A 17,202-nucleotide genomic window follows, 5' to 3' on the forward strand; every position below is an offset into this window, starting at 1 on the left:
AAGTGACATAATTTAAAAAGTTTGATGTTGAATATATATAATTAGTGACACCCGCTAATTCTTTCCTTGTTGCAATTGTTTTCCCTAGGCATTCAAGCATGACCTGTTGCAAAAGTAATTATTCCTTCAAAGCAACCTTAAAATGCGATGACAATTGCTTTGCACAAGTGATTATTCCTTCAAAGCAACCTCGAAATGCCATCATAAGTGCATTTCAAGCTTCCAAGCTGATGCTTCATTAGCGGCGCAAAACCCGAATTTGCTTATGTACAAGACACAAATTAAAACACACGACTTCCACAAAAGGAAAAAAGAAGAAAAGTACCTTTTATGCCTACGTATAAGCATGTCCCCAGTTTTATATAAAATGTCTTTCTACATTCATTTTCAATCACCAATTGTTCTTGAAAAAGCACAGCCATACAGCAAAATCTCTGGAAATTATCACAATAGCAACTATATGGAGGCAACTACTTTCTTGACTAGCCCTACTTTATACAGAAAGCGTGTGTTAAGTATAAATATTCCCTCTCAGTACCGAAGAAGAAATTATGGAATTACAATCATAAAAGTTGTCAGTGAAAAGAAAGGCGACGACGAGGGAAAATCTGTTGATAAAAATATGATCGTTCTGCGAATGCGAATCAAGAAAATAAGGATGTCAGAGGCTAGTAGCAGCAGCCAGGATGTGCCTAATTCGAAGGAGATGCCTAATTCCAATTGGAAAGAATGGGAGAAGAAATACTGTAGACATTACCAGGAGGATATCTGTGCGGGTGTAGGGATATTGCAGTCTTATTTGATGAATACAAGGCCTAGTGTGGCTTTAGGAATGTTAACGTTAATTGCCATGAGTGTACCATTGTCGACATCTGTTGTCTTGATCAATGTCTTCAAGGTGGCTAAGGGATTACTAGCTGGGTCTCATGTATCGATAGACATTGATCTTTGAGTAATACTATTTGTAAATCATTTTGTTCAAATTGATGAAGTGGAAAAAAGAGAAAGAAAGCAAATAAAAAATAAAAAAAATTGTTAATTAATATAATTCAATTTGTACACAATGATGTACAAGTATCATTGCTATAGATTTATAGTGTATAGGATTCAAAATGCGTGTTTGTTTCATCTATATAATAGACACTTATTAAATTCTATTTATTATAAGAGTGTCAAATGCGTTATGCTGCCCAAAAATAAAGATTGGCCTGGTAGGTCGTGCCTTTGGATTAGGGGTTTTATATGGGGTGAGCCGCACTAGCGAGTCAAGTAGCAAATTTTTTGATCGAAGATTAATTGTAATGAAAAAAATGTAACTTCAATAGAAATAAAAATAAAAATAAAAAATTGGTGAGCCACTCAGTAGGAGAGCCGAGTGGCTTGACTCCCCCCCATTTAACGTTCTTACTTTGATAGATTCATATTGTAGAGGCCTAACCAAGCCGCCGACAAGCCTATTCTTTAAAGAAAAGAAAAAAAGTGCAATTGCCTTTCATGATTTTTGTGAAAAACGTCCTTATCTTTCGTTTTTTGGCGCATTTCATCCATATCTTTACCTTTTCTTGTAAAAAAAAATCATTTTCATCATTTTTCTCAATAAAAGTTGGGATAATTTTTTAAAACTTTAGTATGACGTCAAGATTAGACATGGACTATTTCATTGCTAAATAACTATTATTAAATTTAGCTCTTATGAAAATATAATTGAAATCTGTTATATCCTTCCTTTAAAAACATATTCTAAGCATTTCTCCTTGTGGGCTCCACTACAAAACTTGAGCGAGAAAGAGTATATGAAAAATACTAAAATAGACGAGCATTATCCATGCATCGGAAAGGAGAGCAAAGGTAGAAAAAGATAATTTAAATTATTTAAAAGAGTTTTCGAACAAGTTGAAAATTTATTTATTCCACTCTTAAAATTGATCTGCTTATAAAATTTCCAACAATATATTTATATATATATATTAATTCACAAGTCATTGTACATGATCTCGTAGACTTGCACTTGCACAAGCCTCCATGTTAAAAATAATAGGGGCCCCCAGGGCACATCTCCAAGTGGTAAAAGGGGAGGGTGGAGAAATCCACTTTTTCTTGAGGCTGCTGCGTCAAGGGTTCAAATCCTGAAATATGGATTTGGCTCTTGGGTAAGTGCAAGTGTACAAGCAGCCTTCCACCCTGTACCCTTGGAGGCATAACCTGCGATTTACCTCCCTCACGATACTCCAGGGCAGGGGTGATGGGGGACCCTTAAGGTTAGGGTTTAACCTTTTTTTTTTTAATAATAGGGTATGTTGAAGGTAAAAAAATGACGTCGTATCTTTTAATCAATTTAATACGGATTACATTAAATAAAAATTGAATTTCATAGTGAACAAGTTTGGTGCAACTAGGTGTTTGTGTAACATCTGATCTCTCTAGGAAACCTTTTTGTGTGTCACATTAGAAGGAAATGCCCCCATTTTAAAGGTAAAACCCTTTTTCGGACCACCTATATATTGTCGAGCTACAATATATTTTTAGGATGTGTGATTGATTGGTTGTGAGGTGGCTTTGATTGGTGAGAAGAGAAACGATTGGCGTGCAATGATGGCTTAGGATTCATCTTGGAAAATGATAAACAGAACAGGAAATAAAAAATAGATCGATGTGTCAACAAGTTGTTGGGTGTTTTTTTTTTTCAAGCTTTTCAATTATGCATCGACACGTGTGCAATTTAGTTTTAAGTCTGTTTTTCAACTTGTTTCCGTGGCATTATTCATTCATCTTTCATCTGAAGCTATCTTTACAATGACTCTGATGCCTCTCGGGGCACAGCTCAACTGGTGGATCAATCAATATTGGCTTGCTTCCAGCGGCAGGGTGGAGAGTTCGATTCCTGGTGGGAACCTGCGGCCAAAAAATTGGTATGGAACAATCACTATGGAGGAGGGTCTCTTGTGCGCAAAAGTGTACAGTCAATGGGGGGAACCTGTGATCTAGTTGAGGCATATCCCGCGATTTACCCCCTCCAAGATTTTAGGGGCATGAGTCTTAGAGGTCCAGGATTTAGTCTGGTGTAAGTTGGGATACCTGGATATCAACAAAAAAAAAAAAAATACAATGACTCTGATTGACCTGTGAGGATAGTGGTGGCCCCAGTGGGAAGACAAGTTGCTGCACTGTAATCATTAGTTCTCTCATTCTCTTACTCTGAGGGGTAGGTCTAAGCCCCATTTGGGCCCCATTTTATGAAAATGAAAATGGGTAGAATAATATTTTTTTAAAAAAAATGAACGATTAAAAAATAAGAAAAAGATATTAGTTTACGTGTAACATTACTTTATGAAAAATTATGTGATTGAATATATGAGAGAGGAAATAGAATGTAATGTAATGAGATTCAAACAGGGGCTTACAATTTGAATGCGGATAATTAGCACAAAACGTTCTTATTTTTCAAGTTTATTGTGAAAAACATCTATACTTTTCATTTTTTTTTGACATTTTCACCCCCTACCTTTCACATTTCTTTGCGCTGAACGTCATTTTTACCAATTTTTAACATAAAATGATCAATATACCCTCATATTTAAATAAAACAAAAAAAATTGCTACTATAGGCCCAAACTTTTTTAAAAATGCAAATAACCCACCAAAATAACTTCACTTTCTTCCCGCACCATAACCACGTAAGTCGGTTCGGTTCGTATCTCGATTTGGCTCGATTCAGATGGTTATTTTTAACTGTGGGTACTTAGTAGGAAGAAGGTGGAGTTATTTTTGAGGATTATTTGCACTTTTTAAAAAGTTTGGGCCTAAGTTGCAATTCGTTTTTTATATTTCTTTTCTTTTTTATATTTTTAAATAGGAAGGTATATTGGTCATTTTATGTTAAAAATTAATTAAAACGACGTTCAGTGCAATGAAAGGTGAAAGATAGGTACGAAAATGTCAAAAAATGAAAGGTATGAACGTTTTCTACAATAAACTTAAAAGATAGGGATGTTTTGTGTCAATTAACCTTTCAATCCGAAGTGCTTTTATCAAAGTTCATTGAAGATTTCTCATTCCCGTATTTCGTTCGTCAGGTAATGCTAGATGTATAGAATGTGTTTCAAAGGTAGTTTATAGAATTTTGAATTTAGGTGATTTTTACTGACTTAAAAAATAAATTATTATTGTCACTCGCTCTTTTTCTCTCTACAGTGCTCACGTAAAAATGTTATTAATTCATTAAATTTATGATTTTTTGTTTTAATTTTAAGGGTCATTACGAGATATCAAATAAAGTCAAACTATAACATTCTTAATATCATTTCAAAATGCTCATGACATAATTTTTCACATTGTTAACGGCGTGTGAAACGAATGATCATAGTAAATATTACGGCAAGTCAAAGTACATCTTTTCAAATTAATATTTTGAGAATTTTGATATCATGCTAACTTTAAAAATTTTGTAATCTCGAAGCTCATTTCAAGAATTACATTATTAACATATTGAATGGTCCAAATGAATATCGAAAATAGTTAAACTTGCATTAAATGTATATCTTAAAATGTGACATCTAACATGTCTTATTTGAGGAAAAATTTTATTAGGAATTTTTTGAACGAAAAAATATTTGAGAGAAAAAAAAGTAGTATAATGATTCACACCTCATATAAAGTAAAAAAATTTTACTAGAAATTTTTACATTTGCAAAATTTTGACGCTATACCCTATGTAAAATTTCCTAATAAAATGATGTAAATTATATTGAAAAATTTGTTGCGCAAAAATAATAAATGTAAATAAAATAATTGATTTTTTTTTTTTTTTTAAAGATAAGATAAGTTAGGCATCTCCTTCTAAGATGCACATGTAACCGTTTTTTTAATATATCTACGATATAATTTTTGAAATGAACTTCAAGATGACGTAGATGATTTATGAATTCAACTAGTGTACGATCATCGAAAAATTTTTAAAGTTAGTAAATTATCAAAATTCTTTTATATTAGTTTAGAACAACCTACTTTGACACGTCGAAACATTTACTACGAATTGGCCATTTCATGCACCATTAACGATGTGAGAAACTAGCCATGAGTACTTCGAAATTGTATTAAGCCAATGTGGTGCCCCCATTCGTCCAGGGATAAACCCTATTTTATTTTTGAAGTCAAAGTAAAAGCCATCTCATCAAATTCAAAATTTTGTAAACTAACCGTGAAGCACATTCTGTTGATCTAGCATTATTGTACTTCGTCTTAGTACAATTCTTCAAGGTGAATGTCACATGTATGCCATTAATGCCACATGTCCTTCAAAGTGTAATATTTTTTAATAATCTAATTTTAGGTACAACATGATAGGGTTGTCAATTTGGTTCACTTGCTCATGGCTCGACTTGAAAAAAATTCGAGTCAACCCGATTCGAAGAAATTGAGCCAAGGCTTAGGCTGAACCTCATTTTGGGTGTCAGCTTGAGCTTGAGCTGGTCCGTGTGGCTCGTCAAGCTAGATAGGCTAGCCCGTGACAAATAGATCCAAACACGGGCCAAAGTAGCCCGTGTTATTTGGAGGGGGAAAAAATAAAAAGAGGCAGCTGTAACTGCCTTAAAAAGGGGCAGCCATAGTTGCCTAAAAAAAAAAAAATAATCATAATAAAAATAAAAAATTCGGCAGCTACGACTGTTTCTAAAACAGGCAGCTACAAACCTTCTATTTTTGTTTCAAAAAATTTATCTGTTTGTTTCAAAAAAAAGATTTTTTTTTGTTTCAAAAAATTATTTTCAATCTATTACATAAATTTTTTTTTTAAAATTTATTTGTTTCAGAAAAATTGTACATGAAATATTTTATTCGTGTACAATTTTAACTCCGTGATTATAGTCGATCACAAGCCCTGAAAAAGAAGAAGGGTTGTAATTTTTATTTAATCTGCAATTTGTATAAATTGAACATGTTTTAAATTGCTTAAAAAAATTATAGAATGTCACAAGTAAAAAAAAAACAAAAACAAAAAGAGTGAAAGCCCAAACTAAGTTTTAATTTTTCGGTCGATCTTTGGCTAAGCTCGTCTCAGGTCAAAAAAGCTCGAGTCGAGCGAGCTTGAGTTTGGCTTGACTCGACTCGATTCATTAATATCCCTATGACACGGTAGGTAGTAGAGAAAGCAAAAAAATAATATTACTAATATAATAGAGAAGATTTATGACAAGCCAAAGAAAATGACAGCTGAACTTCCGTATTAGAACATTGCATGTGCACCCCCTCGCTGCAAAGTGCAAATTATTGCCGCTCGACCAAATTTTCTTTTTCGTTTTCTTTATTATTTTGAATATTCTTTGTTACACAGTACGATTGCCCGTGAGAATTGTCTATGAATTAAAAAGGACAGTGACACTTTTAATTTCACATTTACCTTTCAATTTAAGATTAAAAAAAAAAAAAAATTCCTCTTTACATCCTAAGTTTGGATCAATTCTCCCAATTCCTCTGATTACCCAACCATCCAACATAACCTTTACAAAATGAATCTAAACTCATCTAAAATTATAATTTTACTCAAAGTATTATTTCAGTTTTCTCGACTACTCACGTACATAATCCATATTGATTTCTTTTTCGATGAATTAGTTTTCAAAACTCGAGTAAAGTTAAGGGGGTGTTCTCTTTGTTTTTCAGTTTTGTGTTTTGAGTTTTGAATTCATTTTGAATTTTGTGTTTTGAGTGTTTGTTTTGAAATTGTTGAAAATGTGTTCTTTTTGTTAGTTTCTCAAAACAAAAAAAAAATGAATTTTTTTTTTGAAATTTTGAGAATCACTACAACATCACCTCAAAAAAAACCTCAAAAAAAAAAAAAAAGGTGTTTCCCGCGTTTTCAAATTTTACACTGAAAACGCTCAAAATGACAAAAAAGTCGTTTTGTGTTTTCTTCACAAATTTTTTTTTTGTTTTCGAAAACGGGAAAGAGAACATGTTTTCACCGTTTTGAAAAATCGAAAACAGAAAACGGTCCGAAAACGATAAAGAGAACAGAGCCTAATATTTTCGAGTTTTCTCAGTTTATTTGTTATTTTTAAGAACACTTTACAAATACTGTGCAACTTTGCCTTATTTTGCGAATATTTCTAGAGGATTCCGACTTACAGTGTTTAGAGAATCCCGGCATTTTATAGCCGGTGTCAACTGCAAAATATTAGCCAAATATACAGTCAAATATTTGAAAAATGTTCAATTAATCAAAATCAATTACATTAATCGTATCATGATAGAGTTGGAGTACCAAATTTTTTATTTTCAAAATTATTTGTCAAAATCTTATTTGTTGGAGGTGAGGGTGGGTGTGAAGGGAATATTCAACGAATCAAAATTGTTTTAGCCCTGTTTGAATTTCATTACATTAAATTCGATTACATTCTATTTTTCTCTTTCCTATTTTCAATCACACAATCTTTCATAAAATAATATTATACATAAATCGAAAACTTTTCCTTATTTTTCAACCACTTATTTTTCAAAAAAAAATCATTCCACCTATTTTCCTTTCCAAAAAATGGGACGAAACGAGGACTTAGTGCCAAGTTGATCATCAAAGCCAGGGAAATGATGTTAAAGAATTTGTTTCTGCTTGGATATGTTTGAATAATACTTGAGAATATATAGAACCCTGTCCTAATAGGAATGACAAAAATATCTGTCAAACTCGTTTTCGGAGCATGGATTACCCGTTTAATAGAGCAATGGGGTCAGGCACGGGCGGGGAATTTCACCCCCAAGGTGGGTACGGGTAACATGGGCCCCGCCACTCCCCCGCTTTGTTTAATTTTTCGTAAAGAGTTAAATATTTAAAATGAAAAAACTCACGGAATTTCATTTAATAGAAGATAGCAACTAGTATTATCTAAAAAATATTATAAACAATAAAAATCTTAGTTTATCAAATAGATCTGAATAATTTAACTTTTAAAAGTAAATTAATTAATTAAAAATTTTGATAATTATATTATTGTCCAATGAATGAAAACAATAAAATTAATTATCAAAAACTAAAAATGAAAAAAAAAATTATATGGGTATAAAAAAAAATGCCCCACCCTCGTCCTCCCCGTCCCACCCACCCTACTCTACCCTAAAGGAGTAAAAGGGCGAGAAAATGCTTGATGAGGCAACCTCCCAATTTGGTTTTATCTGAGTATTTTAGCCCCTTGTTCGGCCCCCATTTTATAGAAATGAAAAGAATGGAATAATATTTTTTTTTTAAAAATGAATGGTTGTAAATGAATAAAAAATTTTCGATTTATATGTAATATTATTTTATAAAAAAATTGTACGATTAAAAATAGAAAAAAAAATGGAATGAAAATTAAAGGTGACCAAAGAGTCCACCTCCACCTTTATTGAGAAGGAACATATATAACGGTTGGACACACACCGCTGTCATGATGATGTGATTATTTATTGATTAATTAAATTGTTATTAAAAGTTTGAATTTAAAGATTTACTAAGAAAATCTGTAAGAAAGTCTCACGTGTCACTCCCAGGGTGCAGGTGTCAATTTTAGTACAATTTTTATAATAACTAGAATTTTAAAATATTACTTCATTGTTTGCAAGAAGTGGTTTGCATTTTCAATAATTGTCAATAATTACAAAATTTATTGTTTACCTATATAATTAAGAATTGTTTATATTACTTCATCAGTTATTGTTGGTTTAATCAAATAAACTAATTCCAACCATTGTTTGCTTCGTTTGTTATCTGTAACAATCATTTACTTTAATCATAGAATACTTTCATAAAGAGAGGTTTCATGCACTACATTTGAGTGCTTCCATTTCTTAAAAGCCTTTGACTAAGCTTAAATAACTTAATTATGAGTACACAAGTTTTAAAATAAATTTTTGATACTAAAGTAATCCTTGAATTACAAGAAAAATAAATTACCTAAATATATTTAGAGATTAAAATTTATTTAAAAGTAATTTAAGTTTTACGTACCAATTGATTGATTGTAATGGAGGACAAAAAACTAAGTCCCGAACCCATTGTCTTTTCGACCTTGCTACTTGTAACCGAGGTTGACACTCGACATCGTGGGGCCCCCCTCTTGTGAGGGCGTGGTACAAATAGAAAAACCCTTGTCTTTATATTTGACATAGACCTACGTGGACCTATCGTCTCATGATGGATGTTACTAGGAAATTGTTCAAATTACTGATCAATTAAGTCTAAATATAAAAAAACAAAAACGATTAAGTCATTGACTAATTGGTAATAGAATGTTTGGCGAAGTGGGGCCAGTGGAGCCGAAATGAGGATGTGATGTTGCTAGGAAATTGCTCGATCGACAAGTCATCGGTACCATAATGTTTGGTTGAGGGACGTGGGGTCAATGTGTCCCTAACCCCACAGAAACTTTTAAAACCATAAATTATATGGCATTTTAATTTTAATTTTTATACTATTTTTCCTTTTTATGAAAAATTTTGATAATTAAATTAGACCTCAAAATTCGCACCCTAATTCTACCACTTATTGTAATAAAATAAAGTAGAACTATTAACAAGAAGAATAATGTTGTGCGTACATCCTAGTTGATACTTTCACACACACATACATACGAAAACTCATTTCAATTTAGATAAAAATCAAATTATTCGTAAATTTGATAAAATTTAATAAAATGCGTTATTAAAAATTGTGAATCCCATAAAATATATGATTGAAATTGAATTTAAAAATAAATAAATTAAGAAATAAGGATAAAATATGGTCTAGATCTTGAACTTGAAAATTGATAAATTTGAAGTTTCGTTAAGCAACAGTTCTCTATAAGTATCAAGAAGGATAAAATGCAATAGAGATCATTTTATGCGTGCACAAAATAGTTTACATGTCTTGTCCTGATTAAAATCCATTAGAAGATGATTTTTTAGCGTTATTCCTGTGATATTGTCCCCAAAAAAACTAACTTTTTATTGACTTTCTAGATCAAACACGGTATTAGGATATATTTACTAAACTTAAATCTACTTTAAGAGTTACTTAGGGCCTGTTTGGGCCAGATTTTTTCACTCAAAAAATTAATTTTTTGACCGTTATTTCACTATTCCAACCGTCATATTTGACTTCTTTTCTCATAGGTGGACCCCACTTTTCTTCTAACGGTCAAAAAATCAATTCTCAAAATCACTCTCAAACGGGCTCTTAATATTTTTTGAAAAAAATGTAAATTTCATTAGTCAAAATTTACTTTTTAAATAGAGCATGTTTGGGTTTATTCAACACCAAGAGAAAAAAAAATTACATAAAAAGCAGTTGCCACTTGGTTTAAGGTTAGGTAAACATACTGTTAGTTATTCTTCCGTTGATACATTACTGACAAGGGCAATATCTATGATTCTATTACATTTAACTCAAAGTCAGCATCTCTATTATATTTAAAGCAAAGTTAAATCTGATTTGTTGCAATCTTAAGACCTTAACCCTTTTTAATCTTTCACCTACTCCTTTCCCCAAGGGGGAAAAATTGTAAGTAAATAAATAGTCAATATATTCAATTGATCGATAATAAATTTAATTCAATCATGACACATCGTAAATTTATTCATCAATTAATATAATGTTATTTGTGCTCTAGCATAAAGTTAATACCAATATTTAACAAATTATGTAGTAAAATCTAATATAATTTCTTAGTGCAAATCAATAATTCAGCAGACAGTCGTAATTGGTAATAGAAATCATCAATAATCACATCACACACACAAATTAATTGATGGCTGCATATGGGCCATGTTTAGATATTCAATTTAATCACTCAATTTCATGTTGCTATCAACGAACCACATTCAAACATTTATAATAAGAGGATAGAGTGATTAATTTTGTTGTATATAGAACTACCAAAATATAAAAAGATCGAAAAAATTAGGGGCGTCTTAGCAGTTTCAGATGCATTATTGAAGGTATTTTAGCCTTCATTCAGCACGCTTGTCGCTTCCTGAACTTGTATCTCTTTTTTCTCTTTGCATATACAGATAAAAAGGGTACTTATCTTTGCTCATCTATTAAGCAACAGTTCTCTATAAGTATCAAGAAGGATAAAATGCAATAGAGATCATTTTATGCGTGCACAAAATAGTTTACATGTCTTGTCCTGATTAAAATCCATTAGAAGATGATTTTTTAGCGTTATTCCTATGATATTGTCCCCAAAAAAACTAACTTTTTATTGACTTTCTAGATCAAACACGGTATTAGGATATATTTACTAAACTTAAATCTACTTTAAGAGTTACTTAGGGCCTGTTTGGGCCAGATTTTTTCACCCAAAAAATTAATTTTTTGACCGTTGTTTCACTATTCCAACCGTCATATTTGACTTCTTCTCTCACAGATGGACCCCACTTTTCTCCCATCGGTCAAAAAATCAATTTTCAAAATCACTACCAAACAAGCTCTTAATATTTTTTGAAAAAAATGTAAATTTCATTAGTCAAAATTTACTTTTTAAATAGAGCATGTTTGGGTTTATTCAACACCAAGAGAAAAAAAAATTACATAAAAAGCAGTTGCCACTTGGTTTAAGGTTAGGTAAACATACTGTTAGTTATTCTTCCGTTGATACATTACTGACAAGGGCAATATCTATGATTCTATTACATTTAACTCAAAGTCAGCATCTCTATTATATTTAAAGCAAAGTTAAATCTGATTTGTTGCAATCTTAAGACCTTAACCCTTTTTAATCTTTCACCTACTCCTTTCCCCAAGGGGGAAAAATTGTAAGTAAATAAATAGTCAATATATTCAATTGATCGATAATAAATTTAATTCAATCATGACACATCGTAAATTTATTCATCAATTAATATAATGTTATTTGTGCTCTAGCATAAAGTTAATACCAATATTTAACAAATTATGTAGTAAAATCTAATATAATTTCTTAGTGCAAATCAATAATTCAGCAGACAGTCGTAATTGGTAATAGAAATCATCAATAATCACATCACACACACAAATTAATTGATGGCTGCATATGGGCCATGTTTAGATATTCAATTTAATCACTCAATTTCATGTTGCTATCAACGAACCACATTCAAACATTTATAATAAGAGGATAGAGTGATTAATTTTGTTGTATATAGAACTACCAAAATATAAAAAGATCGAAAAAATTAGGGGCGTCTTAGCAGTTTCAGATGCATTATTGAAGGTATTTTAGCCTTCATTCAGCACGCTTGTCGCTTCCTGAACTTGTATCTCTTTTTTCTCTTTGCATATACAGATAAAAAGGGTACTTATCTTTGCTCATCTGTGGTTCAAGAACTTTGCTCAAATTTGATCTTTTATATTCAGTAAGCTCTACTCCTTTGCAGATGTTATCGAATTTTTATTGTGTTGGGATTTACTCAAAATCAATTCCTGCTAATTCTTGAAATTTCGCTTTTTGTGAATTTAATTTTTGATGGCACTGTTCTTGCTTTATACTATAAGAATTTAGGAACCCCCTTTTGTAAAGTTTCGATCTTGATTAGTATTCTAACTCTCTGGGCTTGATTTAGGTTATTGAAACTTCATTGGGAAGGTTTGAAAATGGATTCTCAGTTTGCCCAAACTAATACCATCGTGCGGTCAAGAAATGAGGATCTTATTCGTTCTGTGCTTCCTTTGTTGAAACTTATTTGTCTCTCGGTTATTGGTTTAATTCTAGCCCACCCCAAAACTCAACTTGTTCCAAGAGCCACTTTCAAGCTTCTTAGCAAGCTTGTTTTTGCTTTGTTCTTGCCCTGTATGATCTTTATTCATCTTGGGGAAACTATTACTCTCAAGAATTTCACCCGCTGGTGGTTTATACCTGTTAATGTGATTCTTAGCACTGCTATTGGTTGTGTTTTGGGGTTCTTGGTGGCTAAAATATGTCGGCCACCTCCAGAATACTTTAGGTTTACAATCATTATGACAGCCTTTGGGAATACGGGCAATTTGCCTCTTTCTATTGTTGCATCAGTATGCCATAGTTCTGATAATCCATTTGGCCCAACTTGTCACACTACTGGTACAGCCTATGTATCTTTTGCCCAATGGGTTGCAGTTCTTCTTGTTTATACTCTTGTTTACCACATGATGGAGCCTCCGATGGATTATTATGATATTGTTGAGGACGGTGTTGAAATTCAAGAACAATTACCCTCAAACGATCTCAGTAGGCCACTTCTTGTGGAAGCCGAGTGGCCTGGAATGGAAGATAGAGAAACTGAACATTGCAAAACCCCATTAATTGCAAGAGTTTTTGGGGATGTATCCAGCGTATCCCAAAATTCAATTCAAGAACCCGATTCATTGCTTGAAGAAGGTCCAGCTCCAGCTCCAGCTCCAGGGAGTCCAAAATCTCTTAGATGTTTAGCTGAGCCTCGGGTTGTCAGAAGAATAAGAATTGTGGCTGAGAAAACGCCAGTTCAACACATTCTTCAGCCCCCAACATTTGCTACATTATTGGCTTTCATTGTTGGTATGGTTCCTCCTATCAAATCGGTTGTTTATGGAGACGATGCGCCACTTGCATTCATCACAGATAGTTTAGAAATTTTGGCTGGAGCAATGGTGCCTTCTGTAATGCTTGTCCTCGGAGGAATGCTTGCCGAGGGTCCCAATGAATCTAAGCTCGGGCTAAGAACTACCATTGGTATTATTGTTGCTAGACTTTTGGTACTCCCCTTGGTTGGATCTGGCGTAGTTTTATTGGCAGATAAACTAAAATTTCTGATCCCCGGGGATCAAATGTACCGATTCGTGCTTCTATTGCAGTACACAACACCAAGTGCCATCTTGTTGGGAGCAGTTGCAAGCTTAAGAGGTTATGCAGTTAGTGAAGCTTCGGCTCTCCTCTTTTGGCAACATATCTTTGCTGTCTTCTCTCTTTCAATATATGTTGTCATTTACTTCAAGCTGCTGTTTTCTTATATTTGAGGTTTGTTTTGAACTTTGCTGCTTCTCCTTAAATTACAACCATGACTAGTTTTTAGCTGATGGTCGTATCAAGTTTTACATCTGAACTCGTGTAGTTGAATTACGTTGATGAAGAATGAAAATGAATCCTCCTGTAAATGAGTCAAATAATATTGACTCAAAATAATTAAAAAAATAATCATTTGTTTCCTTCAAGCAAACACAGTTCTTAATTCTCATAAATATGTGCTCGAACATGACACACTAATAGGAAAGAAGCCTAAATTTGTCTTGAAGGACCACAGTTTACATAGTTGATATGTATAAAAGGAAAATTAACTCATTTCCTATTCCATGCTTGAGCTTTACTTATCTGGATTAAAACCGCCTAGAGCAGTGAAGTTCTAATTTGGTACAAAACTCATATTACACTTAATGAAGTCCATGGTAGTATTGCTGGCTATTGTTGCCTTCGTATTACAAGATTCTCTTACCCTGTAGTCGACTGGTATACTGTGGTTGCTAGTATCTCCTTATTGCTGGTGAGTCCTAATACTGCAACCAGCAGCAACTTACAAATATTTTACCCTCTTTTGTGTATAAATCTGTTTCAACTTTTAGTTGGGATGTTTTTCCAAATTGTTTTATAACTTTGTTTAGCTATTTCTAAGCACATAACAGTGTTGAGCCGACGGGGTTGGGTACCTTTCTTGTTGTAGCACTGGTGAATTTAAATGAGGCCAGATACCAAGGATAAAAAGAAAAGTAAAAAGCAGTAGAATAGAGAACAGAAGAAAAATCTGATTTAAGGATTGCTTGCCCTTTTTCATGGTCAAGTTGGAGAAATAGTGAGAAGGTAACCAGGGCACACAACAATTGACCCACTCATTGAGGTATATCTATTTCTATTACACCAGGATGAATGGGAAGAGAAGCAGTAAATTAGATTTGTTTATGGAAAAATCTTAACGGACAGGCCTACGCGACAGGGCCACGTAGCAGGTTTCTTTGTTTATTAATCTTCTATTCAGTTTAGCCCCCGTTTAAGTCATATTATTGTAAAAATTAGAATGAAAAATATAGTCGTTATGGACTCTCCACAAGGAATATAAAATCAAATATGGTGGCTTGATGTAATGGATAATGGTCATATTTTTTATTTTAATGAGGAAATAATGGAGCTTAAACGGGGCCTTAATTTAGTCTGCAACTTGCCTCCCTACATGTAAATTAGATTTGTTTATTGAAATCCTGGGACGTGTACATTTTTTCTCATAAATGGGTTGCAACATGCCTAATCTATCTTTGTTGACTGTGATAGCATGTTATCAATTGATATATTTGGTTATGGGGAACATTCCTCCTACACATAAATTTGACAAGTATTTTTGACAAATAATCGTGACCTTTAATTTAAGAAAATCCAACGGTCAGCATGTATTTCATTAGGATCATGAGAGAGTTAGCTATAATCACTTGAGATTCATGAGATACTAACCGTTGGATTTGCTTTAAATTAAAGGTCACGATTATTTGTCAAAAATACTTGTCAAATTCATGTGTAAGAGGAATGCTTTCCTTTGGTTATTATATATGTGGACGGTAGGAGCAATCAGCAATACTGAGAACTCAAGAAACTAGAACGAAAGTAAAAATCATTAAAAATCTTAAGGGGACACCAATGTGGTGTCGACCAAAGAAACTCAAATGGCCAAGTCAATGATGCTTATCAAAAGCACAAGAGAGTCCTAGACGAAGTAGGTTGAGTGATAGTAGGGTACCTTGAACTCTGAATGATGATGTCATCTATAGCACAAGATCGCAACCGTTTGGATGAGATTGCAATGATCCTTCGAGTTTTTTCACTAAACGTATTCAGTTTGACCATTTGTAGATGAATGCATCTGTATTGTAAACTTAGTCGAATTAATGTGATATGACTGTTTGAAGACATAGTCTTGATGGTTCCTTGTTGACCCTTCAAACATGGTCTGTGGTTCAAATAATTTGATACTTCCTAGTCGGACCAAAATTGACGTCTCGCAAAATGGGCCTATTCGTGAATCTCATCGTATAATATTCTAGCTATTTGACTAATCGAGGCGAATTACGATGTTTTTTAAATTTTATCAACACATTTTAGAATCGAATGACTATTAAACAATCAAAACTTGATTTAATTTGATATTATAGTCCAAGAAAAATTTGGACACCCCTTCTATTGTAGAGCTTAATTGAGACCCTAAACTTTTCTCCACCATCAACACACCTCATGTTGAAAATAGCTATTTGACTAATCGAGGCGAATTACGATGTTTTTTAAATTTTATCAACACATTTTAGAATCGAATGACTATTAAACAATCAAAACTTGATTTAATTTGATATTATAGTCCAAGAAAAATTTGGACACCCCTTCTATTGTAGAGCTTAATTGAGACCCTAAACTTTTCTCCACCATCAACACACCTCATGTTGAAATTTTTAAATTATTGACGTATAATGTGTGGTTCAAATCATTGTTAAGAAAGAATTGCAGGAGAAGGGTTTGGTCAATGCACCAAACCTGTTGTATAACATGTATTATATAGAAGTTGTTGAGACATATAATTGGTAGTCTAATCTATACACCATAGAAGGATTAATAAAAAAAGAAAAGATATCAGTCATCTACAGGAATAATGCTGGAATTCCTATCTTAGCTTATCAATCACAGCACAATTAGTGTGATTTGCAGAATTAAGGGGACGTGATTTGTCTGGCTTAACACCCCCTCTCAAATGAATGGGGAGATCACAAACCATGAGTTTGTCTCTTAGGAACTAGAACCGAGAGGAGGACAGGCCCTTTGTGAAAATATCCGCAACCTGATCTATTGTAGGGATATAATGAGTACAGACATCCTTGTTCAATATCTTTTCTCAAATAAAATGAAAATCCACCTCGATGTGTTTAGTGCGAGCATGATAAACTGGATTGGCAGCAAGGGCAATTGCACTTTGATTGTCACACCAAATGACAGGAGGGAAGAGACGAGGCACATGTAGGTCTTTAAGGAGCATTCGAAGCCAATAGAGTTCCACAACAACCATAGCCAAAGCCCTGTATTCAGATTCAGTACTAGAGCGAGAAACCACACATTGCTTCTTTGCACACCATGATATCAAACACGGGCCCAAAAATACTCCATAGCCAGTAGTTGATCGTCTGTCCCTAGGATCTCCCGCCCAGTCAGAATCGCAGTAGGCATGAAGTTTTAGGGAACCTTT

At 33.1% G+C, this 17,202-nt stretch overlaps 2 protein-coding genes across 4 annotated transcripts; both read left to right on the top strand.

Annotated features, from left to right (window-relative positions):
• The first annotated feature begins 346 nt into the window (after positions 1-346).
• On the top strand, positions 347-952 carry LOC111366692. The gene has a single exon (XM_022987398.1). The coding sequence runs from the start codon at positions 347-349 to the stop codon at positions 950-952; it is 606 nt and encodes a 201-aa protein (XP_022843166.1).
• Positions 953-10,919: 9,967 nt separating this feature from the next.
• On the top strand, positions 10,920-14,122 carry LOC111367367 (protein PIN-LIKES 2-like). Of its 3 annotated transcripts, none has more exons than XM_022988192.1 (3): positions 10,920-10,944; positions 12,273-12,342; positions 12,550-14,122. In XM_022988192.1, exon 3 carries the CDS (start codon positions 12,581-12,583, stop codon positions 13,952-13,954), a length of 1,374 nt encoding a protein of 457 aa, XP_022843960.1. In that variant the 5' UTR covers positions 10,920-10,944; positions 12,273-12,342; positions 12,550-12,580; the 3' UTR covers positions 13,955-14,122. The 3 variants fall into 3 exon arrangements, with proteins under 3 accessions (XP_022843960.1, XP_022843958.1, XP_022843959.1); XM_022988190.1 differs by lacking the exon at positions 10,920-10,944 and adding an exon at positions 12,077-12,200; XM_022988191.1 differs by lacking the exons at positions 10,920-10,944; positions 12,273-12,342 and adding an exon at positions 12,098-12,200.
• The last annotated feature ends 3,080 nt before the right edge of the window (positions 14,123-17,202 follow it).

This window comes from Olea europaea, chromosome 18, assembly GCF_002742605.1.
Source record: "Olea europaea var. sylvestris chromosome 18, O_europaea_v1, whole genome shotgun sequence".
In the NCBI taxonomy this organism is placed as follows: domain Eukaryota; kingdom Viridiplantae; phylum Streptophyta; class Magnoliopsida; order Lamiales; family Oleaceae; genus Olea; species Olea europaea.

Coding starts and splice junctions, on each gene's coding strand:
- LOC111366692 (XM_022987398.1), top strand. CDS start 347: ATGTCCCCAGTTTTATATAAAATGTCTTTCTACATTCATTTTCAATCA.
- LOC111367367 (XM_022988192.1), top strand. CDS start 12,581: ATGGATTCTCAGTTTGCCCAAACTAATACCATCGTGCGGTCAAGAAAT.